The 27,516-nt window shown below is 40.8% G+C and overlaps 1 protein-coding gene and 1 long non-coding RNA gene across 9 annotated transcripts in view; one reads left to right on the top strand and one right to left on the bottom strand.

Moving 5' to 3' along the window:
* Positions 1 to 311: 311 nt before the first annotated feature.
* Positions 312 to 27,516, bottom strand: part of LOC106003321 (uncharacterized protein C3orf20 homolog) — a 122,707-nt gene continuing 95,502 nt past the window's right edge. For 3 of the 8 annotated variants that reach the window (XM_045084821.1, XM_045084819.1, XM_045084818.1), the window contains 2 exons: positions 26,216 to 26,332; positions 312 to 4,250 (listed from right to left, as the gene is read on the bottom strand). In XM_045084821.1, the coding sequence (XP_044940756.1) occupies positions 4,104 to 4,250; positions 26,216 to 26,332 (264 nt within the window). In that variant the 3' untranslated portion in view covers positions 312 to 4,103. Of the gene's footprint in view, positions 4,251 to 19,612; positions 19,660 to 20,798; positions 20,975 to 26,215; positions 26,333 to 27,516 lie in introns of those variants that run through there. The other 5 variants (XM_045084820.1, XM_045084824.1, XM_045084825.1 and 2 more) reach the window with 5 other exon arrangements.
* On the top strand, positions 12,605 to 23,234 carry LOC106005440. Its single transcript, XR_001178786.2, has 3 exons — positions 12,605 to 12,988; positions 20,891 to 21,191; positions 22,194 to 23,234. It is a non-coding gene; the product is annotated as an uncharacterized LOC106005440 (long non-coding RNA).

The raw sequence follows: 27,516 nt of genomic DNA, 5'->3' as shown, positions 1-27,516 counted from the left end.
AGCCGTGATGCTAAACCCTGGTTGGTGGTACAAGGAGAAAAATTCTCCTTGACTGTAGTTGTGAGAGGAAAGTGATTCTACTTAGTGTAATTACTAGAAGTCAAAAAGAGGATAAAGGGCGCCTGGGTGGCTCAGAGGGTTAAGCCTCTGCCTTCGGCTCAGGTCATGATCTCAGGGTCCTGGGATCGAGTCCCACGTCGGGCTCTCTGCTCAGCGGGGAGCCTGCTTCCTCCTCTCTCTCTCTCTGCCTGCCTCTCTACCTGCTTGTGATCTCTGTCTGTCAAATAAATAAATAAAATCTTTAAAAAAAAAAAAAAAAAAAAAAAAAGAGGATAAAATGATTCCAGGATTCATAAATACAAAAGCATAGCATGAAGGAGTTGATTTTATGAATAAGGAATTGATTTTATGGAAATCCTAAAATGTGTGATAAATTAAAATGCATATGCTATTTTTAAAAATGCTATACATTTTAACGTGTCAGCAATTGAGTTACTTTGTTTCATCGCGATTTACTGAATTTCATTTGGCACATGGGAAACATGTTATTGAAATAGGACAGTCAGTTGTGTATACTTCTGACACACTTTTTCAAAATGAATATATTCTCTCAGTCATTGTAGAAATACATATTTCCCCTCATATTTGTATCTTAAGAGTTTCTCAAGGGATAATTCTACTGTTTTAAACTTTACATTTTTTACTTTTATAGCATTTCCTAAAGGTTGGCTGCCTACAAATGAGTTTATTTCATCTTTGAACATCTTTTCTAAAACTAAAGCATGTCTTTTATAAGTTTATTTTTGATGCTATCCTGAGAAATTAGATATATTTTTTCCTCTCCCAAGTAAATTTAAGATTAATTCCATTTTTAAAGTCAAAGTATTTTCTGCACAGTACTAGCACCTGGCAACGTACAGAAAACTCCAGGAATGCCACTCCCATTCCTGAAAGATTGCTATATGGTCCTGGTACAGCCCTGGAGGTCCATATGGGTGAAAACCCCAGAAGTCACCTGAGCTGAAAGCACTCCCAAGGAGTTTGGTTTTGTTTGGGTTTGTTCTAGGTATGGTCCCAGGGATCCCAGATCAAACCAGGCCCCTGGGCCTATCCTAGAACCAACCTAAACTCGCGCATCATTCCTGGAACATCAAGTGTTTGAAGACTGAAGAGAATCTGAGGCTGACTAGACATCCTACGTTCACCAAAACTCATTTTTCTTTGTATGTGTGTGACAGTTTGCAAAAATTGGTTGGTTAATCCTTCTCCAATTAAAGGAATAATGATGGATAGCAAGATAAAGTCTATCAGACTTTGACATTATAGTAATTAATCACAGTAGCAATGTGATATGAAATATGGTTATTACTAATGGCTGGTGGGAGAGCTGTTCTTATCAGATCTCTATCGCTATTTTATGGTTAAACAATTTAGCCACGAAGAAAAAAGTTTCTCCCCCAAATTAATGGTTTCTGTTTTGTTTTTTTCACTTTCTACTCAACAATATGATAACAGTCTCATTCAATTGTGCAGTTTCTGAAAGGCATTTGGTCTTTGCCCTGTAACTCCAATGCCAATTAATTTTAAGTTTTTGATTCTGGAGGCCAATGTCTTTTTAATCTTATTGAATCCACCATATCACTTGGAGCTTGGTTTTTAGGTTTAAGTCTGGGAAGAACCTTAGTCTGATTTGTAGATACCAAGTCGCTTGTCAGATTCATTGTAAGCTGTGATTCAGAATCTGCTATGGTTGATGGAAACAAGCTAGGATGATAGAGTGGAAATGGATTAATACCTCAGAGATTGCCAACGTATTCTGCAGAATAAGATTTTTAGTAAGTTTCTTTATTTTTGTACCCTGCTGCTCTGGATTTTTAAAAGATTGTGACCTACTTGATTCATCACATGGTCTCACATCAGAACTGTGACATTACTATACTTAATTTGAGGACAGGATTTCTGAAAAGGCATGAAAAGCCCCCAAATCCAAAGGTTATGATACACAGTGGAAATGTATACTTTTGGTAATACTGACATTTCAATAGGTTTAGACTATGATTGAAATAACTGCAGATAAATCAGGGACTCCCAACTGTGAAAAGAGCTCCAAACTGTGCTGTTCCTCTAAGCCTTGTCACCAGAAAAATTGGATCAATGAGTTATCCTTTAAAATAGCACTGTGAGCTTGAGGCTCATTCTGAAGAATTCAACCCTGGGATTAGTTCTGTACCATATTCATCACATAGATGCTTCATCCTGTGGGTTCTATTATTTTTGCCTTTTAAATCGTATTGTGTTTACCCTTCTCAGTGTTTTCCTGTTTGCACAATGTTTCCTGTTTACATAAATCAAAACACTACACATGTTAGTATATGTATATATTGATAAAATAGTAGACCTTGGATCTGAAGCTCTTTGGATTTTGATGCCTTTTAATGTCACATGATTTAAATGCATTTACTGTCCTATAAATTCACTCTTAATTTATACTTCATTTCTTTGGATTTGTTTTTTCTAATGAACTATATTAGAATTTAAATAGTATCTTTATATTAGTGTCTTCCAAAATTTATGGCATTTTGCATTCAGCCTGAAATGTGTCAATCCATCTTATGTTTATGTACAGTAAGTGTTCTCAGTATTGGGGGGGAGGGCGTGTGCATTCTCTTTTAACATTGTATGAACACTGAAAACAGGAATGTGTGAACTGTCTTAACAGGGTTCAGGCTTGTTTACATAGTAAGTTTCTGTAGTCAGTCTTCCTTCTTCATTTAACACTGGAGTGTTAAGCTCTATTTTTAAAAAAATATCATTTAAGAATATTCTTTCAGTGATATTTTAATTTTTACTTTCTGACTACTTATATTTTATGTAGAACTGTACATTTCCTACCTGAAGACTTGAGATTATAATAGCCTTTCTCACTTGATGTATTTTATCATATCAAATCTTTAAGAGATTTTTACAAGAATGAACAGGTTTGTATATGTCTGCATTACTGTTGTTCCTCCTAAGCTTAACAAGTCTCTAATAAAATCTGTACTTCTTTGTGTCTTATGTGTGTGTGTGTGTGTGTGTGTGTGTGTGTGTGTGTGTGTGCTTTTTTTTATTCTGGTGTTTCCGACATGAATTAGCCAAAAGGTAAAAATTCTTTTTCTTCCTTTTATCTCTATTTTATCTCTATTATAGTATTTTCCAGAATTTGTAAATATACCGACAAACGATGGCAATTTTCTAGGAAAGCCATGGGTTCATTAGTCTAAGTTAGTTTGGCCGTTAAAGTGGCTCACATGATAATTTATGAGAGTGAAAACAGGAGATGCGTTTTAAAAGCTCCATTTTCACCCTTCTTAGTGATTGTCAGCCATTGGATACAGTCTAATCATGTTGTATTTGTTGACATGTATGACCTCCCTGACAGAAAAGACATACTGAATTAAGAAGAACGTTAAAATGATCTAGTGGATCATAATTTTGTTCGACATAATTGAATGAATGATTGGTTTGAACCTTATATGCTGGTTAAAGAAAAAGTGGCCTTCCTTGAACTGAACTTTTACTTACTTGTTTGTTTTACTACTACAAAAATGTATTTAACAAAAAAGTTCAATATAAAAATGTCCATGACCTGGTTTTTATATAGTAGAAAAACAGGTGCTGCATAGAGGGGACATGTGGAAGCAGTTGATATCTTCCAGTGAACATGCCCATTGTTTATTATCCTCATATTCCCACCATTCCAGTATCATTCTGTTGCCCACTGCTTACTATCTCCTTACATCCATCTACCACAAGATTCATAAAGGGACTGAATCCCCACAGTATTCCTGGGACCTATACACTACCATTCAATTTCAGTGATAATTTCTTGTCCATAAGTTTTTTCAACCCTTGAAGGTAAGCTTTGCTCATGGTGTCTTGTTGGCAAGCTCAGTGATGCCTCCAAATGGACTTGAACAGAATTTTGAAATGGATAAACTACCTCTTTCCAGAAAAGATTTGAAGCAAGGAACAAACATTCATAAAGGCAATTCTTGACATTTGGCCCTTTTCTGGGATTTACTAATGAAAAGTACAAGATAAGGTAGAGAATGTGTATCACTCTACAGGATCCTGAAGTCATTGGGTAGGAAATATCCTGTATGATAATCACTCTTTGTCTTCACAATTTGCTTTTGAAGGTCTTTAGCAGATGTGCTATAACCATTGAAAATAAAGTTGGCAAATACTAATTTTCCACGAACATACATCTGTAAAAATGAATAGAACATTTTCAGAATCTATTCATATAAAAATCAGCCCTACTTTTTTTTTGAACTTTTTTTTTTTTTTAATTGTAAGTAAGCTCTATGACCAACATGGGGCTTGAACTCAAGACCCCAGGTCAAGAATCACTCTACTGACAGCCAGCCAGGCACCCTAGCCCTACATACTTGTGGATAGGTCTTAAATGTGTCCCATGATAAAATGTTTGCATTTATATACAAAATAATATTAGATATCAAACATGTTCCTAGAACCTGAACATACTGTTTGAAGGTAAGGAGACAGGCTCAGCAGTTTTCTCAAAGTTACACACATGGAATGTCAGAACCAGTGTCCTCCCCAGCTGTAAAGGACATCTTTATCATCAGCCACCTACAGATGCATTTCATTTTACAGCTGAACTCAAGAACAGAGTACAGAGTCCTTGAATTTGGAAGTCAGCAGACTTGGATTATGGATAAAACTACTCTAAAACTTAGGCAAGTCATTAAATGATTTCAAGGTACAGTTTCCTCTGTTTAAAAAAAAAAAAACACTGGGGCACCTGGGTAGCTTAGTCATTAAGTGTCTGCCCTCGGCTCAGGTCATGATCCTGGGGTCCTAGGATCAAGCCCCGAATCGGGCTCTCTGCTCTGTGGGGAGTCTGCTTCTCACTCACTCCCCCTGCTTGTGTTCCCTCTCTAGCTGTGTTTCTTTTTGTCAAATAAATAAATAAAATCCTTTTAAAAAAAAAAGCATTAATTATGAATTGGACTGGACCTCTAAAATTCTTTTCCAGGGCTAAAATTTTTAGATTCTCTATTTCTTAATGAAGAAAACAACTGACCTATATAAAGCCAAGTTTGTCATTCTATTCCAGGGTGAAAAGGTGCTTATATTTATGACACAGGTGAGCAGCCTAAGAAATATTCAACCTTGACATTAAGGGGATAAAAAGAAGTAGTGAGGGGGGCACCTGGGTGGCTCATTTAGTTAAAGTGCCTGCCTTCAGCTCAGGCCATGATCTCTGGATCCTGGAATCAAGTCCCATGTCTCCAGTCGTGTGTGTGCTCTCTCAAATGAAATCTTAAAAAAAAAAAAAAAAGTGGTAGGGGTGGATGATGGTAGTTTAAAAAATTGTAGCTGGTTCTGGCTAAGAATTAAGCATATTTTACATCTTAAAGTAAATACTAGTACTTGGGAGGGGGCAGTGTAAGAATTTAAAAGGAACAACTGTTCCCTGTGATTGCATGTTACTCCTTTCCTCTTAGATGGCATAATCTTTTCGTTACAAAGGAATGTCCTATTGCGAGGTTTCCTCTATAGGAACAGAATTTTCTGCTTTATCTTCATTTCAGCAACAAAAGAATCTTTTTGTTGTTGTTATTACAGATTTTATTTATTTGAGGAAAAGAGAACATGAGTGGATGAGGGAGGAGAAGCAGACTGCAGTCCCAAGGCGGACTCCATCCAGGGACCCTGGAATTATGAGCTGAGCCGAAGGCGGACGCTTAATGACTGCCACCCAGGCACCCCTAGCAACAAAAGTATCAATCTTTTGTTTTATATCTTGTTTCTTGATCTAAAATACTCTATTCTTTAACACACTTGCCTGGCTATTAGCCATGAAGCCACTTACTTATCTTACCTGAACTTAGAAGATGAAGCTATGATACATTGATAATGATAGCTAATGACAAGATTATAATATACAAAATATATTATACACTAAGATATGAAGAATTTAATAGTGATAATCCCATAAACAGTGACATAGGGTAACAGGTTTTTTCCACCACAATAAATGTGAAATACTGGTATAAAAGTGAAAAAAAATGTAATTTAAGAAATTGGTTGGGGTACCTGGGTGGCTGAGGGGGTTAAATCCTCTGCCTTCAGCTCTGGTCATGATCCCAGGGTCCTGGGATTGAGCCCCACATTGGCCTCTCTGCTCAGCAGGAAGCCTGCTTTCCTCTCTCTGCCTGCTTCTCTGCCTACTTGTGATCTCTGTCTGTCAGATAAATAAATAAAATCTTAAAAAAAAAAATGGTTGGATACCTGGGTGACTCAGTTGGTTAAGTGACTGCCTTCAGCTCAAGTCATGATCCTGGAGTTCCAGGATTGAGTCCTGCTTTGGGCTCCCTGCTTGGCAGGGAGTCTGCTTCTCCCTTTGACCCTCCCTCTCTTGTGTTCTCTCACTCTCTCTCAAATAAAAATCTTTAAAAAAAGAAAGAAAAATTTGGAGTTGAGGATCTGTAGGATTTCATTGCTATTTTGGGCTTCTATTCACATATAAGAAAAAGCTTATCATTCTGTGTGTGTTCAAGCTGTCACCTCTTAGGCTAACCCTGAAGCGGGGCCTAGAGAAAAGGAGAAAGGCTACAACATTCAGTTCTTGTAAAAACAACCTGATCAAAATACAGAAAAATGTTGGACTAGAAAAAACCTTAAGTTTGTATATGTCCAGACAATAGTAGGACCAGACCCAGTACCAAATTCAAAATTTTTTCTTGCTGAAATAGTATGAGTTGAAGTTCAGTTGAAATTCAAAACCTGGAATAACCTAATCCAGAGGTGCCCAGCATTTTATCAACTAAGGACCCCTGATACTATTTTCCCCCTGGGTACCAGGTTTTGAAGAATTCTTTTATCTGTCACATAACCTATCTTAATTAAAACTCTATAAGGTACACCCTCTCCCTTAATATTTGAACTAACCAAGGCTATCATGGCCAATCAGTTTGAGAGTGTGCTCCGTGCCAGGCACTGTGCTCAATGCTTACAACAGAGCGATGAACAAGAAGGTTTCTGCCCTCACTGAATACTAGAGGAAGGGCCAGACAAGATACTGGGAGTTAGGAGGTGGTCAACACCACAGAAAACAAAGCCAAGGAAGAGGATATGGAGAATGGAGAGTACTTTTTTGTACAATGCGATCACGCAGGAAGGGGGTGAGGGAAGCCAGTGAGGTCTGGGTAGAAATGGAGCTGTTTTGGGATAGATTAAGTATAAAATACTTGTTAACCATTAGGTGAAAATGCTGGGTAGGCATTTAGATATATGTTGGATATATGAGTTTAAGTTCAAGAGAAAGATCCAGAGTGGGAGATGTCAGCGTTTGGAGTTGTTTTTTTAAAGTCATGAACATAAGTCAGGGAGTTGGAATACTCCCGACCCAAGACCACAATCTGATCCAAAATCAAGAGTCAGACACTCAACCCACTTGAGCCACCCAGGCACCTACTTGCTAGTGTCCTTTGACACACAAACATCAGTCATTTTGATGAAGTCCAGTATATTTTTTCTTTTGTTGCTAAATTTCCTTATCTTTTCAAGAGAGCCAAGAGTACCATCTGATTCATAGGATTATCATGAGGATTAAATAAATCAGTACGTGTGAATACATGTAAAGGGGTTCGGACAATGTGTGCCATGTAAGAGACATTTAATAAATATAAGCTACTGTCCAGGCTAAGTTTGTGTTTAAAAACCCATGGCCAAGGGGACAGAAGTAGGACATGTGATATGGAAGCCAGAGAAGCAGAGGGTCTCAACACGATCAATGGTGCAAAATGATGCACAGAAGTCAAGAAAGCTCCAAAGAACAAACTTAGATTTGGCACCTGCAGGTTCAGACAGTGGTGAGACAGAGGAACATGCCTAGTTACATCGGACTGAGAACTTCTGTTAGGCCCTTTTTGGTCTCCAGGGCTAGTTAGCCCTTCCTGTGATCTAACGCAAGACTAATCCTGGAGGGCTGCTTAAGTGCAGCGGGGGAGAACACTGTTTGGAGGCAGAATACCTGGGTTAAAGTTCCTGGTCTTCTACCACACAGAAATCCTAATTACCACTTCAAGAAGCATAATCCCTTCAGTTTGCATTTTAGTTTAATCACAAGATTCCTAAAAGAAGGCAAGTAATTCCTCTGCACATTGTTCATTCACATAATAAAACTGGTAATCTCATTTCTTTGGACACTTCCCCGCCGGACCACTGTCCTAGTGTCCATTATTACTCATCAGACTGGTTTGAGAATCTTTTTTGCAAAAGCCCTTTATAAACTGCAAAGATCTTCTTATTACCTAGTGGGATCCACTTGGTCCTACTTAGCCTGTTCAGCTGCGGTGAGAGCTTAAACGTTTAAACCACACCAGTTATACCATTGTTCCGGCAATTGAACAGAATGGAATGGAAAGACTTGTCCAAACAACTCAAACCAAGCAAACAGTCCCTTACTTGCTCTCTCAAACTCAATGTGTTAGCTTTGTGGTGACCCAATATTGACTTAATGACTAAACGAAAGCAGAGATCCTAACTACCCTCCAAACACTCACCACTTACTGTTAATGAACCCTCCCACGATGCTTCCAGACGGCAACCCTTTCATTTAAGTAGAGACCAAAAAAGGGATACATGTTAGTAGAATAAAGAGACCTCCAAAACACTCTCAAGAATCCTAAAATCTCATTTACAGAAAAACAAAGAGGAGGCCATTTCCCACGCTACCTGCTCCTGTACTATATCCTGATTCTAACAACAGACTCTTCTGTTCCCCCATTTTGGACCCTGAGTCAGGATATCTGGGTTGAAATCTCAGCTCCAACTCTTAGCTGTGTAAATGCCTTGAGGTCCCAGTTTTCTTATCTATTGAACAGAAACAGCATCATCACCCCATAGGATTATTGCCAGGATTTAGGAAATTAGTTTGTGAAAAGGTAGGATTCACAGCAGATACTCCTTTCCTTTGGGTCTCCTGTACCTGTCTTTTTGCTGGGGAATTCCTGCCTTGTAGAAATGCCCGGGGCCTTGCCAAAAGGTGGGGCAAAGACCTGGTTATAAATGAAAGGGGCAAAGCAAAGTAAAAATGGGTTTGGTATTCCCGACAGAAGGAACGGTGAATGTCTGTTCGCTCAAAGAGTATTCATTGAAAATCCACTTGGGGCCCCTGGCTGGTTCGGTTGGTAGAGCATGCGAATCTTGATCTCAGAGTTGTAAATTTGAGCCCCATGTTGCATATAGGGATTACTTAAAAATAAAACCTTGGGGCGCCTGGAAGTCTCAATCAGTTGAGTGTCCAACTCCTGATTTCAGCTCAGGTTGTGATCTCAGCGTCCTGCCCGCCTCACTCCCTCTAAAATAAATAGATAAAATCTTTACAAATAAATACATAAAACCTTTAAAATATCTATCTTTCTGGGCACTGTTCTAGGCACCAAGATGCAGGAATGAACAAAACAGACAAAACCTCTTCCCTCACTGGGGGGATCAGATCATAAACCAGTAGACGGAAAAGATGTCAAGTACTGATAAGTGCTATGAACCAAATAGAGTAAGGGATGGAGAGTGAAAGGGACTCCTCAGAACCAAAAGGGAAGGCCACTGAGGGCATACCCGCTGCCTCAGACCCCCGAGGATGTGAGAGACTAGAGTGTGCATCTCTCTGGACGACAGTCAGCAGAGAGAGCACCACGTGTAAAGGCTCCGAGGGGGAAACAGCAAGGGCGGCGGCGCAGGTTGGGGGCAGCAGAAGAGAGGAAGGGCCCGAGTACATGAAGTGTTGTGGCCCCTAGAAGAGATCTGGGATTTTACCTCAGGGGTGAGGAGTGCCTAGCCGAGGGCTCTGAGCAGAGAAGAGCTGTGATCTGAGGCAGGCTTTGTATCGATTACTGCTGGTGCTACAGAGGACAGACAGTGGCGGTGGCAAGGGCAGACACAGACAGATCGGGGCTCTTAGGAAAGTTGATGCTGCCTGGAAGTGGCGTTTATTGTCAGACTGGATATATCAGGAAGGTAGAGGCTTCAAGATTGGCACACAGATTACAGGGGGGTATGAAAAAAGAGGAGTCCAGATTTATTTCAGTATTTTTGGTCTGAGTAAACTGGGCAAGGGTCATTTCCTGAAATGAGGAAGAAATGGGGAGGGGCAGGTTTTAGAGAAAGAGGAAAAGGCTCAATTTGGGAAAGTTAAGTCAAGATGCCTGCGGAATGTTCCAGCAAGATACTGAAATAGAGCGCTGGAATCAGGAGGGACATGGAGTTCTGGGGAGACGCTGTATGTGGGGATGCTAATGTGGGAGTCATCAAGAGATGGAGGGTTTCTAAAGCCACAGGACTGGGAGAGAGGTTCTAGAGCAAGGGTCAATGGAGACATGAGCAGACATGAAGATGAGCTACTGAGACATGAGATGAGCTACACTCCTCTCTTCCTAGAGGCCAAGTGAAATGCCTGCTCTTAACCCTGGTCACATATAAAAATCACTCTAGGGTCTATTAAGAAAATAGATGCTTGGGCTCCACCCAGATCTACTGAATGAGACTCTCCATGGGGTGAGGCCTATATTTCTTTCTTTCTTTCTTTTTTAAGGATTTTATATATTTATTTGACAGAGAAAGAGCACAAGTAGGCACAGCAGCAGGCAGAGGGAGAAGCAGATTCCCCCTGAGCAGGGAGCTGGATGTGGGCCTCAATTCCAAGACCCTGAGATCATGACCTGAGCCGAAGGCAGAGACTTAACCCACTGAGCCACCCAGGTGCCCGTGAGGTCGGTCTGTCTGTCTGTCTTTCTTTAAAAAATATATTTATTTATTAATTTATTTGACAGAGAGAGAGATCACAAGGAGGCAGAGAGGCAGGCAGAGAGAGAGGGGGAAGCAGGCTCCCTGCCGAGCAGAGAGCCTGACGTGGGGCTCGATCCCAGGACCCTGGGATCATGACCTGAGCCAAAGGCAGAGGCTTTAACCCACTGAGCCACCCAGGTGCCCCAAGGTCTGTATTTCTTAAAAAGCTCCGCAGCTGAATGGCCAGGTAGGAGGACTGCTGCCCTTAGAAAAAGTAAAGAGGGAAGGAGAGGCTGTGACCTAGGGAATACCAAATAACCAGAGCAGGGGCTCAACAAAGCTAAGGAACCTATTAAACCCCTTACTTCTACACACACACACCACCACCACCACCATTAATCAAAAGCTTCAAAGACAGCTCTATACCCATGTCTGAGTGTAACTTCCTTTCCTCAAAATAATAATGTCATATTTTTGGTTTTCCAATAGTTTTTAAATACATTTTCTCATTTAAACATACATTATCATTTGAACATAACATCTTCCTCTTGAACAATTAGCCTTGCGTCAACCCTGTGAGTGACAGGTGCAGACTGCACATACTTAAATCTAGCCATTAAGTCCAGACCCTGTTGGAGTGCTGTGGTACAGCATGCTAACTCATCCCATCCTCACAACATCCATCGGTGATTTTCTCCCCAATTTACAGGCGAGGAAACTGAGGTAAACCACAGAAGAAGTCATAGACCTCAGTTTCTGACCCCAACCCCCTACAAGCTTATGGCCTCACTTCATCAAAAATTTGATCACTGCTCTTTTTTTTTTTTTTTAATGGCTACTAAACTGGTTTAGGTTTTAAAGCATGGAACTTCATAGTCTTTCCAGAAAGGATAAGGTTTTCCTGATTTTGAAGTAACTGTTGTGGTATCAGACTGAACCAGAGCTTCACATTTCTTTGGTAGGTACTGGTTTTACTCCCATGGTCTTTTATAAGAAAAACTGCTTCTTAGGATTGTAGATAGAAAATATAAAAGCTTCTGATCAAATATGCCCCTAAAATCAGACAATAGGGTGATCGGTTGTCCCTACAACTAATTTGGCTGATAGGATTTGGTGAGAAAAGTTATAAATTAATCCACACTAAGGAGTTTCACTTCCCTTCTGTGATTAGCCATTCTCTATAACATTGTGACTTTTCCCTGAAGTTCAGCATTACAACATCCATGTATCTTACCAGTAAGTGTGATCAATAATTCTTAAACTAATTTTGATAACCACATGCTCTTCTGACTTGCCATATAGTCATAGGAGAATTTCTGCATGCAACTTTTATAAAATGGTAAATTGTAGGGGCGCCTGGGTGGCTCAGTCGGTTAAGTGTCTGCCTTCAGCTCAGGTCATAATTCCAGAGTCCTGGGATTGAGTCCCACAAGGGGATCCATGCTCAGTGGGGAGCCTGCCTCTCCCTCTGGCTGCTGCTCCCCCTGCTTATGTATACTCTCTGACAAATTAAATAAAATCTTAAAAAAAAAAAAAAGTAAACTCTACCTCCAACGTGGGGCTTGAACTCAACCCAGAGATCAAGAGTTGCCTACTCCAGGGGCACCTGGGTGGTGTAGTCCATTAAGTGCCTGACTCCTGGTTTGGGCTCAGTTCATGATCTCAGGTTTGTGAGATGGAGCCTCATGAGCTCCATGTTCAGCAGGGAGTCTGCTTAAGACTCTCGCTCTGCTGTATCCCCCCCCCTCTCAAATAAATCAATCAATCTAAAAAAAAAAAATAATTAAGAGGTCCCCAATTTCACCAACCGGGCCAGGCAGGTGTCCCATGCATACAGTGTGATAGGAGAAGCCTCCTAGCCAAAAGAACCTGCATTCTAATTCCTCAGAGTCAAACCAGACACACCTAAACCAGCTGTTTCTAGATATTTTTCTTTGTTTTCACACACTTAAAGTTAACTTCAAAGATTTCAAAGCCATGTCTTAAGGAGGCGCTAGATTTGTAAAGAAAACAGAATGAAAATTTCAGTTATTTATAATTGCATAATTAGTTGGTTTTCTTCAGGTTAATTATTTTCTTAAACCTTATAGTTTGTTTGTTTGTTTCCCTTAGAGGAGAAATAGGAGCCCATAAGAGCTGTAAGTAGTTACATCTCCGCGGCCCACCTTCTATAGCTCCTCCTGGGGTAAGTATTAAGATTGAAGCTCTTTGCATCCCCCTCTCCCTGTGCTAAGCCTCATCTCCTCAATTGTCCTTACCAGTCTCTATGTTACCGGGCAGGGGAACGTGGTGACCATGTAATTTACTTAGAAGCATAAAGAGTAATTTCATTCTCAATACTTTACCCAGTAAGAGCACCGATGGAAGGGTCACATGGCTTTCCCAACTGGAAACATGATACATAAAGCAATGTTCAAAATCATTGAACTCACAATAGCTATGCTTCTCTGTTCATATCACACTTTGGAATCTGGATATGCACACATGAAGACATTCCCAAAACTAAAGCTCGTGGCTACACACATGATCTCTGAGCGTATTTTGCATATGATTGGGCATGTGATTGAAGTTAGGCCAATTAGACCTGATCTCTCCCGGACCGCGTGGGGAGGACAGACTGAGGTGGATGCCACTGAGAGCTGATGCCATCTGGTGGCGGTGGCCGAGACTGCCGCTGAGGACTGTTGGCTGCCCTGGCTAAGGCGACGTCTGTGGTCTTAGGAAAGGACCTAATAAAGTCTGTCTTTGATTCTGTGGCTTACCCTAAATCCTTCCAAAACCACCCCCCTTATCCCTTATATTAGCCAGAATTGGTTTCTGTTGCTTGCGACCAAAGATACTTAATTAAGAAACAAAATAAATGCCTTCATGCCCATAAAATACAGCAGGGGATAAAACTAGAAAATCATCAGTTTCTTTCACTGATCACTACCTTCTGCTATTCACTGTATTTATGATTAGAAGGTACATTCAGACATTCAGGAAGGAAGGAAGGCTTTGAGAGTTGGTGCAGAATAATTTACACAGGAATGTGAGCTGGCTGAATCCAGTTTGTGTACTCTTAGTATAGCTCCACATGAAACCCAAGTCATTTCTACAGCAGGAATAATTTTTATGACCCTTAGCCTTGGTCTCTCACTACATTCTATCCTTCTTGGTATTTTTTTCGAGGGTAGCATGGAGAAGAGGTCTTTAAAAAAAAAAACGGCTATATGAACATTATATCTCCATTTTAAATTGTACAATTCAGTGGTTTTTAGTATATTTACAAGGTGGTACAACCCACCATCTAATTCCAGAACATACTCAGCCCCCTCAAAGAAAGCCCATGCCCACAAGAAGTCACTCCTCATTTCCTCTCCATCTACTTCTGGAAATAGCTAATCTACTTTCTATCTCAAGGATCTGCCTATTCTGGACATTTTGCACACATGAAACATACAAGATGTGGTCACTTGTGTCTGGCTTCTTTCATTTAGCGTGTCTTCATGGTGCATCCAAGAGGTCTTTTTAAAACAATCAGGACTTCATCAAATGCAAAAATACATCTCAGCAAAAATACATTTGCCATATGTAGGGACACACCGGGATCCTTTAAGATCTTATGAGGGTTTATAACAACTTTGTACTCTGGTGATTTGTTGGGGGGCAGGGGAGTGGAGAGGGGAGGGAAGGAAGAGGAAAGGTAGGGAAGGAAGGAAGTGAGGGAGGGAAGGAGGGACTGATTGAGTGAGTTCTTACAGGAAACAGTCTCCCTAACTAAAACAAAACCCAGAACGTTTTAAGCAGCATGCTGGGGCATGCAAGAGCATCCCTTGATCCTGTTCCTCTGTCTTGTCATCACTCTTTTCCCTCACTTACTTTATAGTGTTTGGCACACAGTAGGCACTCAATATTTTGCATAAGGAAGGAACGAAGGAGGTTTGATGTAAAAAGAGACTCTTTAGGTGGACAGCAGGCAGGTGACCAGGACACAGTGGTTCTCTTCCCTAGACTTTTCCTAGGATTATAGGCAAGCTCACTGGTATCACTTTGATGGCCACTGAGGCACACCATTCCCCTCCAACATTCGGGCCCAAGCAGAATCCCCACTCTGGATCCACTGCCTCCTTCCTCTCTCGCAAAAGCTCCCTCAAAGTTCTCCCAGCCCACAGTTTCGTCTCCCTCCAATTCATTATCTAGATTCAACTGATAGTGATCTTTCTAAAGCATGGATATACACTCATGGTCCTCCCTCTTTACAATACTTCAGTGTTCCTCGTTCCTCTTAGGATCAAGTTCATGCTTCTCCTGCTCTCTGTATCCCTCCTCCTTGCCCTCTACTTTCTTCTCCTCCTTCCCGTCCTCCTCACCCTCCTATCCTCCTTCTCCTCCTTTCTCTCCTCTTCTTCTCCTTCCTCCCTGCCTCCTCCCCCTTTCTCTCCCTCCCCTTCCTCCATTTCTTATCGTTCCCATCATAACTCATGAGACCTAGCATGATCCAGCCTAGTCTCATCTTTTACAACTGTCCTCATGCCTTCTCTACCTTACCCTGTATGATCTAGGTGGGTTTCATCTTGGATATGTTGACTCTGAACTCCCTAAAACACCTCTAAGTGGGGCGGTCCAGGAGGCATATGGGTATATGGGTCCAAGGCTCAGGTGAGAAACTGGGAATAGGGCTAGAGATGGGGGTGTCACTAGCATACAGAGATAGTCACTGAGTCTGTGGAAAAGAATGTTGGGAGTCTGCAGGGGACTCATGGCAGACATTGAGGGATGCCAGCATTCCCAGAGGTGGCCTTAACCAGGAATGCTCTGTGATTTGACTCCTTCATGATCCAGATCAAAAGAGCTGGTTTTCCTGTTTGCAGTTCATCCTTCCCCACTGGTAAGGAGACAAATTCTGAGCCCTATGTCCTTTAATTCAACAACAGCTCCACATTATTATGGAAGCAAGCCCCAACTGTTCAACAACAAACCAGAGTATTTGATGAGACAGACAGTCAGAATGACAGTACATCCCAGGTTTGAGTGATAAGATTCGGCACCACAGTTACTCTGACCAAGTGGCAGCACAGATCCTCAAGTGATCCCCATCTGTATCTCCCACCTGAGCCTCACCCCTGACAGATCACAGCTCCCAGCCTGCTGACCCCTATTTGTTCTAATCACTTTTTGGGGTGCTCTAATATTGTCACTTTCATTCTTCTTTTATTGAAGTAATATGACATAAAATTTTATCTTAAAGGCACCTGGGTGGCCCAGTGGGTTAGTCTCTGCCTTCGGCTAAGGTCATGATCTCAGGGTCCTGGGATTGAGCCCCGCATCGGGCTCTCTGCTCAGCAGGGAGCCTGCTTCCTCCTCTCTCTCTGCCTGCTTCTCTGCCTACTTGTGATCTCCACCCAAATAAGTAAATTTAAAAAAAATCTTAAAAAAAAATAAATAAAAATCATGGAAACAAATGAAAATGAAAACACAACTGTTTGAAATCTTTGGGATGCATCAAAGGTGGTCCTGAGGGGAAAATGTGTGGCCTTTCTCAAGAAACAAGTAAGGTCTTAAATACACAAGCTAACCCTACACCTAAAGGAGCTGGAGAAAGAACAGCAAAGAAAGCTGAAATCCAGCAGGAGAAGAGAAATAATATAGATCAGGGCAGAAATCAATGAAGTAGAAACCAAAACAACAGTAGAACAAATCAATGAAACTTGGAACTGGTTCTTTGGAAGAATTAATAAGATTGATAAACCCCTGGCCAGACTACTAAAAAAAAAGAGAGAGAGAAAGGACCCAAACTAATAAAATCATGAATGAAAGAGGAGATATCACAACCAACACCAAAGAAATACAAACAATTATAAGAACATATTAAGGGCAACTATATGCCAGCAAATTTGACAATCTGGAAGAAATGAGACATATAAACTACCAAAACTGAACCAGAAAGAAATAGAAAACCTGAACAGATCCATAACCAGTAAGAAAATTGAAGCAGTCATCCAAAATCTCCCAACAAACAAGAGCTCAGGGCCAGACAGCTTCCCAGGGGAATTCTACCAAACAGTTAAAGAAAAATTAATACCTGTTCTCCTGAAACTGTTCCAAAAAATAGAAATGGAAGGAAAACTTCCAAACTCATTTTATGAGGCCAGCATTACCTTGATTGCAAAACCAGACAAAGATCCCATCAAAAGGGAGAATTACAGACCAATATCCTTGATGAACACAGATGCAAAAATTCTCACTAAAATACTAACCAGTAGGATACAACAGTACCTTAAAAGGATTATTCACCACAACCAAGTGGGATTTATTCCTAGGCTGCAAGTTTGGTTCAACATCTGCAAATCAATTAATGTGATACAATACATTAATAAAAGAAATAACAAGAACCATATGATACTCTCAGTAGATGCTGAAAAAGCATTTGACAAAGTAAAACATCCTTTCTTGATCAAAACTCTTCACAGTGTAGGCATAGAGCGTACATACTTCAATATCATCAAAGCCATCTATGAAAAACCCACGGCGAATATCATTCTCAATGGGGAAAAACTGAGAGCTTTTCCCCTAAGGTCAGCAACACAGCAGGGATGTCCACTATCGCCACTACTATTCAACATAGTACTAGAAGTCCTAGCCTCAGCAATCAGACAACAAAAAGAAATAAAAGGCATCTGAATCAGCAAAGAAGTCAAACTCTCACTCTTTGCAGATGATATAATACTTTATGTGGGAAACCCAGTTTTCTGATGACTGTTGGAATTAGGAGGATGCCTGGAGATTATCTAATCCCATCCCCCAATACCGAGATTAAGAAATGGAGGACTAGAGAGGTAAATTACCTGTGGTCACTTAACAAGTCAGGGGCAGAACAAAGGGTATAATCAAAGGTTTGCTATTTTTCCTACACACTACCTCTCCTTTCTTCTCTTTATTGTGGGAGAATGTAACAAAATTTACTGTGTTAGCTCTTTTTAAGCATACAGTTCAGTGCTATTAAGGACATTCACATCTTTGTGCAACCATCGCCACCATCCTCTCTTGAACGTTCCATTATCCCAATCAAACTCTGTACCCATTAAGCAACGACTCCCCTTTCTCCTCTCTGCAAAGCCCCAGGAACCATGATTCTTACTGTCTCTCTGTATTTGACTAGTCTAGGGACCTCATACAAGTGGAATCATTGAGTATCTGTCTTTTTGTTTCTGACTTACTTCACTTGGCATAATGTCTTCAAGGTGCATCGATGTTATGGTCTATATCAGAATCATCAAACAGCACATATCATACAACACATATTATCCTAGGGAACAGATCATTCTTTTTTAAGGCTGAACATTTCACTGTATGTCTATACCACATTTGGTTTATCTTTTCATCTGTCAATGGATGTTTGGAATTTTCCATCTTGTGTATTTTCCATCTTGTGTATAATGCTCCCCTAAAACAATTATTTGTTGAAGTCCTTGCTTCCAGTTATTTTGGTTAATTATCAAATTATCATATGATAAAATCATTGCTTCCAATTATTTTGGTTAATTATCAAATTATCATACGATAATTTTGTTTAATTTTCTGAGAAACCACAGTACTGTTTCCCACAGCAGCTGCGTCAATTTACACTTCCTCTCTTTATTCTTTTGTGTATAGTAGACAGAGTATTGGATTGAAAGTTGCTAACCCAACCCCAGGATTGATGAGCTGTGTGATAATGGATAAGCCCCTCTGCCACTCAAGCTTCAGTTCCCTGGTCAGGAAGAGAGAAAATGTCCTGTGGCATGCCAGCTTCACAGAATTGTTATAAGAATTGAGCCAAATGAGATATACAGAATGCTTTATAAATGAAAACATTATTTAATAAGAGTTGCCATGAGTCATTTGTACTAAATCTGAGCCCAATCCAATGTCAAAGGAGAAAACCATATGCTTTGGGAAGGAAGGGGCTCACTAAAGAAATTTAATATCCAGCAAAGACTCCGATTCAAAGGTCTTTTTTCTAAAACCTAGGTGTTCTACCCTAAACAGAGAGCACCGTGGCGGGGGTGCAAGGAAGCAGTCACAGCCAGCTTGGGAGAAGCTGAGGAAAGGGCACATCAGCATGTCACAAAGCAGTCACGGGTCCATCAGCTGGTTCAGTTTGAAGTTCTGCCACTCACTGTTTCATTAGAGGCATTTAGAATTGTGTTTATAATTTTCTATAAACACATAATTCCTAAGACAATGTGGCTTATTCCCTTTGGTAATAAGAGTTGCTGAAATACATCCAACAAATTTTTTTTTGTCTGAAGTTAAATCACTGGCTTCATCTTATTTACACAGATTACACAATGGGCTCCCAAGTAGAGAATGAAAACTGGCTTTTGGAAACAGGGATACCCTTTAGATTTTTGGGTTCTAAATGTTAAATTTACTCTCTTACTGTAAATTGACTGTACAAACACTGATTTTGTAACCACTGTAAAGGATGCAACAAAAATCAGAAGAGTAGATTCCTAGCCCAAATGAGATCAAAGCAGAATTGAAGATCTCAAGGGACTGATACAATGTTGCTAGACTTTATAACTAATGACAGAATTTCAGTCTTTATGTACACATACTGATGCTACTGTACATAGAGGGCATCTCCTTGGAAGGTTTTTTCTTATTTTAGACACAATTAAAATGTCTTCTGTCAACTCTTTTTCATGCCCATCTTAAACAGTATCTCATTTTTTAAAAATAGTATCCCATTTTTAAAGAACATTACAGGCTTGGTATAACTTTATGATGTGATACCAAGCTATTCGAGTATTAAACAGAAAAGCTTATTGGGTCTAGAGCGTACCTGGTCATTTTGGCCAGAAAAGGGACTCTCCTCTTTGGCTCCAAAGCCTACGGTAGGGACAGATATGCAGTCAGTGATTTCTGAATTTGGTACTAAGGAGGAGGAAAGAGACAGTCAGACTAAAATGGGACTGAAGCACAGAGGAGGAGGGTGAAACCTGGGCAGAAAAATAATTGCCAAGAAAAATGGGGCTAGAAAATAGAAAGAAGGCATCCACTCAAGGTAGCAATTCCTTCTGAGATATCCCTCCAAAACTTATACTCTAGCCTCTGAAAAGAAGAGCTCATTGCTTTGCAAAGCTCTGCATTCCCACATTAGACAGCTCTAGTTATTTTATTTTATTTTAATCATGGTAAGTATGCTCTCTTTATTATAGTATTTTTTTAAAAGATTTTATTTATTTATCTGACAGAGATCACAAGTAGGCAGAAAGGCAGGCAGAGAGAGAGGAAGAGAAGCAGGCTCCCCACTGAGCAGAGAGGCCAATGTGTGGGGATTTTATTTATTTATCTGACAGACAGAGATCACAAGTAGGCAGAAAGGCAGGCAGAGAGAGAGGAAGAGAAGCAGGCTCCCCGCTGAGCAGAGAGGCCAATGTGGGGCTCGATCCCAAGACCCTGAGATCATGACCTGAGCTGAAGGCAGAGGCTTTAACCCACTGAGCCACCCAGGAGCCCCGGTAAGTATGCTCTTTAATCCCCATCACCTATTTCACCCATTCTCCTCCCCTCTGCTAACCACCAGCTTGTTCTCTCTAGGTTAGAGTCTGTTTCTTATTTTGTTCTCTTTTTTGTCCCCTTTGCTCATTTGTTTTGTTTCTTAAATTCCACATGAGTGGGATTCCATGAGTGAAATCATATGGTATTTTTCTCTCTGACTGATTTATCTTGCTTAGCATTATACTCTCTAGTTCTATCTATGTTGTTGGGAGACCGCTCTATTTTTTAAAATGTTCTTCTTTAAAATAATTTGGTGCCCAGCAACAAAAGAGATAGTAAATAATAAATCATGGTCCAGCCTTGTACTGAAATATTATTTAGCCTACATAAATGATGCTGCTATAAAAGAATATAGAAATGATACTTGATGATTTAGGGAAATGCTTATAATATATTGTTATATGTGCCTCAAGACTCTAGTTTGGGTTGTGTGTGTGTATGTGTAGACATTGGGAAGATAGACAGTGAACAATTAACAGTGTTTATTTCTGGGTAGCAGGAAGCATGGATGATTTTTATCTTCTCCTTTATGCTTTTTTTTTTAATTTAAAAAAATCAGATTTTACCATGAGGACACTCTTCTCAAATTATCTGTGGTGCTGGCGTCTCACGGAGTGGCCACATAAGCCTCCAAAGACCTTCACTAGAGAATGAAGAAGATAAAGAAATTGGAGGAAGAACGCATCTTGTGCTCGTGTCTGCAGAGATCAACAGAGAGCATGTTCTAGAGCTTCTGTGGGTGTACACGCCTCTACCCAATTCTCTGTTTGCTTTCGTTGAGCCTCGCTGGGGAAGCAGGCAGACACGTTGGGACATGCTGCCCATTGGCTTTGCTCCCTGAGAGAATCCATTCTGTTCTGGTGAGTCTCAGAAAGTGCTCATCTTCCTCTGCTGTGAGCCACCTCTCCTAAATCCTTTCATTCTGAGGATGAAATGGTAGACCCCGGCTGGGTAGAAAATACTAGCACCAAAGGGAATATCATAATATTTGTGGCGACAGTTTGCCTGAAATAGGCCCATGCTGCCTGGGTGTGGTCGATTAGGCCCAGAGAGGCCTTGAAATGTCCAAAGAGCAGAGACGGGGGTCACTCACTGCTCACCTTTGCCCTGTGTTGCTCAATGTCTGTGTGAGCCCTAGAATGAGAGCCCCATCTTCACACAGCCAGACAACCTGTTTGGATTTCTAACCCAGACTTGAAGGTCTCAGAATTCCAACAGAACTCCCTAACAAATTACTACTGCAGTCTTACTGTATTTTTAAGTGTGTGTATATATATATATATACATACATACATATATTTACTCTCTTATCATAAATTGACTGTACAAACACTGATTTTGTAAACATTTATATATATATATCTCCCCAAAGTTTTGTTAAATGTAATAAAATATAAATGTGCTAACTTATCAGCACAAATAGATTAAACCAAACAATATCATGTAAAGCAAAGGAGGGGGGAAAAAAACCCCTTTTAGGTGCTAAAAAGTTTCTGTGGTATAATTTCTCAAACTAGTAATTCTATTCTAATCTTTCAAACTGATTTTAAAACTTTGGAAGCAGAGTATGACATTAACATTGCTGTACTGCTCACTTAAGAGTCCCATTATTTTAAATCATTGTCCTTTCCATCTTGGGGAGGAGAAGTGGAAGAGAATCGTTGCCCAAACCAGCCCTCTTAGCATCTTGAAGCAAACACTCAACTCACTCTCTGGCCTTCTCCTTTTAAAGTGGGAATATGCATGGTTCCATTATTCCCTCTGCTCTCTTACATTAACTCCATCATTTCTACTGATCACGTCAAGTCTTACTTGACTTACAGTATTTGCTCTAACTTAACTATTTCTCTCTCCTCCTGAAGACAGGGATCACGTTGGAACAGGTAGAACAATGCACAAACCGTGCCCCAGCAAATTGGAAACAGTACTCCACAGACAACCTTGCCCCTCGTCAGAGCCCTGGGAAACACTCTTCGCAGACACCAGCCCATTCGTGTAAGAGTTAACACCTTGGGTAAAGAATCAATCCATCCCATGGCATCTAGGTGAACAGCTTGAAGTGCATTTTCAGCTGAGTTTTCACAATGCTTTTTGCCTTCTTACATTATGAAGAAAATATAGGTTTACTTATTATGGACAATCAGATCCGCTCTCTGTACCACTTTGCACAGAAACCCAGCCCAACATGGTAACTGGAACAATTCTACACCTCACATTTTCCCTAGAAAAATAAAGAAAAACAAGGATTCTGCCATACTTGGAGAAGAAAGACAGAGCCATTCCCCAAGGCCCTCAGAAAGCCATCTGGTTGCAATCTTTCCCGGAGTTTTCTGGCCCAGAGACAAAGCACATTTGTATCAGACAGATCAACACTGTCACCCAGTGGACAGACACTAGGCGGGCTGAGGCTGAGCCTTGATCTTGGCTTGGCTTGGCAAGCCAGCATTTAAATAGGAACCTGTTTGTTTTAAGTGTTCATGTATTCTCTTACAGGGAGCTGGGAGGATCTCGGCTGACAAGACTTTGATTTGGGATGAGTGCAAATATAAGGAGGACATATATTTTCATTGTGCCTAAGTTTTTTTTTTTTTTTTTAACCACTAGGAAATTTATAGGAAGCATAGACTATAACCAACCAAGCAAGTCTGCCAAGACACAGTATCAACCAGGCTTGCAGAAGGAGGGAGGTATATGATCACCTGCCAAGTATGTGGGAAGATTTCCCTACCACAGAATAAGACTTATTGTTCATCGTTCAAAGAGACAGTGGATGTGTATTTTGAAAACTAAATATTTTTTTTTGGGTGATCTGAGGTTATTCACTTTACTAGAATGATGTCAGTAGATGAACAATTCTTGCTATCTCTATTTTGTATATATGTCAAAAGATACGCATGGATGCAGCCTCTGACCCATCTCATTCCCCCAAGTATCTTTAGTCTGTATTGTTATTATATATTTGAGAGAGAGAGAATTGGCAGGGGCCGGGGTAAAGGGACAAGGACAGGGAGAAAGAGTCTCAAGCAGACTCCCCACTGAGCATGGAACCCAAGGAAGGAATCCATCTCACGATCCCAAGACCACAACCTGAGCTGAAATAAAGAGTTGGACACTTAACTAACTTGTGCTGCCCAGGCGCCCCAAGTCTCTTTAGTCTTATCTGCCATTTGACACCCTCAGCCAACTGGCTTACTTTTCATATTAAGGTGAGAGGTTCTTTGCCTCAAGCCTTTCTTGCTAAATGTACCTTTAAATTAGTTTCTTCTCTCTGGCTGGAATGCATCAACAAACTGAAAGCATTCATCTGGTATCACTTTACACTTCTACAGTCCTGGAAGCTGAAACTTCACCTGGTAGGATCTTTTCTAGCATCTTGATTAAAAGCAATCTGTTTATTGGAGGGAAATCTGGGTTTGAATCCTAACTGCACCACTCGCTAGCTAGCTCCTTGCCTTAGACAGGTCACTTAGTTTCCTTAAGCTTTAGTTTCCATCTCTGTTATCAGGGATAATACTGGCACCTACTGCCCTGGCGGTTAATCCCTGCTGTGGGGATTTAGGTAGGAAAATACAGATGAACAACAGCACAGGGCCTGGACATATTGTAAAAGCTCTATGAACATTAGGGTTGGCATTGTCATAATTATTACAATGACGGCAGTCACTCTTACTACTCCTAAAATGCAATTCTTATAAAGTACCTCAGGCATGCAGATGAAACCATGATTTTTTTTTTTTTTAGCTAGAAAGACCCTGAGAGAGCATCCAGTCCTTTGTTCTTCATTAGAATCATCTGGGGAAGTATGTATGTATGTATGTATGCATGTATATTTTTAAAAATTATTTAGTTTAATTGAGAGAGAGAAAGAGAAGGCATGAGTGAGCGAGGGTAGAGAGGGGCAGAGAGAAACTTTTACAGACTTTCCACTAAGTGTGGATCCCAATGCAGGGCTTAAGCTCATGACTCTGAGATCACCACCTGAGCCAAAACCAAGAGTTGGACACCTGACAGACTAAGACTCCCAGGGGTCCCTCCAAGGAACCTTTTAAGGAACACTGACATTCCCAATAGCCCAATGAAAGAATGCTTATTATATGAATCCTTTTAGATGAATTCTAGAAAAGGCAAACCTAATCTATAGCGACAGAAAGCAGATCAGCAATTGTCTGGGGATGAAGGTGGAAGGAAACTTTCTGGGGTGGTGGCAATGTTTTCTGTCTTGATTGTGGAGGCAGAGTATGCACATTTGTCAAAAAGTTTCTGAAACTGTACAGTAAAGTGAGTGCTTTGTATTGTATGTAGAATGTATCATAATAAAGTTGATGGAAAAAGCTGATGCTGAGTCTCCTCCCCAGGAATTCTGATTTGACTGTACCAAGGCTCATGCAGCTAAGGCAGGAGCCAGCAGTGAGAGCCACTGATCTAATCTAGTCTCCTCCACCTCCAGATGAGCTCAACCCAAATATATACCACTGGTTATAGCAGAAGGTGCAGGACTAAAAACCGGGTCTTCAGGCAAACCTGAGTGGTGAAGTCAGTTAAGCGCTGGACTCTTGATTTTGGCTTAGGTCTTGATCTCAGAGTTGTGAGACCAAGCCCTGCATCAGGCTCCATGCCGGGCATAAAGCCTGCTTGAAAATCTCTCTCCCTCTTCTCCCCACCGCTCCCCTCCGCCACATGCATGCTCGCTTACTCTTTCTCTCTCTCTCCAGAGTTCTTATGTTCTCAGCCTTTCCTTTTTACCTTTTCTAGTAACACTGATTCTTTCTGGAAATTCCCTCTCCTTTTTACCTCTCTGTATGAAAACCCCTTCAAGGTTCAGCTCACATCTCATGACTCTCAGGAAGCCACAGTCTGCACCGCCCTGCCCTTGACCTAGGAGTTCCTTGGCAGGAGGGACTGAGGCTTTTTAAAAAATTTGTATCCTCAGAACCAATATTGTGCTTGGCACAGGACAGGCATTCCATACACATTTGTTGAACTGAAAAATTGGTGGAAGGGAATTATCATTTAATAAGTACTCACGATATACCAGGAATTGAAATGAGCACTTCATACACATTATCTCATTGAATTTTTACAATTTTATGAGTTGGTTATCATTTTCTCTTTTTGTAAGGGAGGAAACAGGCTCAGAGAGGCTTAGTAATTTGCCCCAGGATAGAAAAGGCAAATAGTAGAACCAAGGTCTGGACTCAGGTTTGTTGATTTTCCAAGTTTCTGCTTTTTCTACCATACTGGGCTGTCTCAGTCAAAGCAGTCACTCTGTTCAGCCTTAAGATATGGATATTATGTATCCTATCTCCTCCATTAGGTTATAAGCTTCTTAAAGGCAAGAATTAAAGTTTAGCATTTATAATCACATATCAACTCATGAGGTAGAGGATTTGATCACCTCAGTGTTAAGAGAGTATTCAATGTTTAACCTCATTAGAGCAATTGCAATGATAATCCAACATTTAGAAGAATAACCACCTGCACTTCTAAGAAGACCTATAGTCAGGGGGGAAGCCCAGAAGGCTGTGATTTGAGCTTATCTATTTTTTCACTCTCTCCTTTCTTTCCCTTTTTTTTTTTTTTTTAATTTGACGGAGATCACAAGTATGCAGAGAGGCAGACCAGGCAGAGAGAGAGAGAGAGAGAGAGAGAGAGGAGGAAGCAAGCTCCCTGCTGAGCAGAGACCCCGATTTGGGGCTCGATCCCAGGACCCTGGGATCATGACCTGAGCCGAAGGCAGAGGCTTTAACCCACTGAGCCACCCAGGCGCCCCCTCCTTTCTTTCTTATGAATAATCTCTAAATCACACAAGCATCATACACAACATCATTGACGTATAACAACATAGTAGGTTGGTTAAAACAGTCATATATCTCAAAGCACGTACCAAAAATATTCCTGGAATGACATTGTGCCTTTGAACCAGAAGTGGACAACTGCCCCCAGTAAATTTACATGCAGAGGTGATGTCATATTTGAGCAATCGAAATGAATCTGAACAACTCTAAAAAAAAAAAAAAAAAAAAAAAGTTGTAAAGACATTAAATCCCTGGTAACAAATCCTTTGTTCCATTCAGCAGTATTTGCGTCTTTGAGCCAACAATTCTAGACTCTATTCCTATCACTCCATTAGGAATGCCTTCTTCCTAAACTCATCAAAGACCTCTGTATTGCCAAAGCCAGTGGACATTTTCATGTTTCTTCTATTTCTTGAACTCTTTGAGGGATTTGAAATTACTACAGTCCTCCTTCTCGAACTCTCTCCTGGGCCTCTGTGGTCCCACCCTTCTGTTTTCTTTCTATTTCTCTGTGTCTTCCATCCCAGTCTTGGTCAAGCACAATTTTTCCTTTACTTGACCTCTAAATATATAAAATCTAAATATCTGGGGCACCTGGGTGGCGCAGTGGGTTGGAGCCTCTGCCTTAGGCTTGGGTCATGATCCCAGGGTCCTGGGATCGAGCCCGCAGGAGTCTGCTTTCCCCCTCTCTGCCTGCTTGTAATCTCTGCCTGTCAAATACACAAAATCTTTTTAAAAAATAAAATAAAATCTGAATATCTAAAATAGATTCCTGCTCTTCACTCTCTCTTCACATACCGCTTGGGTAATCCATAATTTTTGCTACTATTTCTGTGCACCAAATGTTTTCCAAAGCTAGTGCTCTCCTCTGAGTATCAGACTTGTCAGTTGAATTGCCTACTTCCTGATGTGTCCATTTTGATGACACTCTAGTACCTCCAACTCAACATGCCCAATCTGAATTTTTCATCTTTCTCTCTCTCTCTCTCTCTTTGTGTGTGTGTGTGTGTGTGTGTGTGTGTGTGTGTGTGTGTGTGTTAAGTAAGATCTATGCCCCATGTGGGGCTTAAACTCATGACCCTAGATCAAGAGATCCATGCTCTAGTGACTGAGCCATTCAGGCATCCCTCTTTGAACATTCTTATGTGGATTAAAGATTGCACTCTACCTATCAGGAGATGGAGGTCTACTTCCACTCCACTTGAATCTGGGCTGGCCCTGTGATAGGCTATGACCAAGAGTATACTGTATAACTTTTGAGACCAGGCCTTAAGAGGTCTCCAGGTTCCATCTTCACCTCTTGGAACATTCCTTCTCAAAACATGGACATCATGGTGTGAGGAAACCTGAATAACTCTTAGAAAGGTGGCCCTCATGAGGAGAACAGAGG

This window comes from Mustela putorius, unplaced genomic scaffold (genome assembly GCF_011764305.1).
Source record: "Mustela putorius furo isolate JIRA1106 unplaced genomic scaffold, ASM1176430v1.1 tig00000788_pilon_pilon_pilon, whole genome shotgun sequence".
NCBI lineage: Eukaryota > Metazoa > Chordata > Mammalia > Carnivora > Mustelidae > Mustela > Mustela putorius.
The sequence above is the reverse complement of the archived record's forward strand: the minus strand, read 5'-3'. Positions and strand labels throughout refer to the sequence as shown.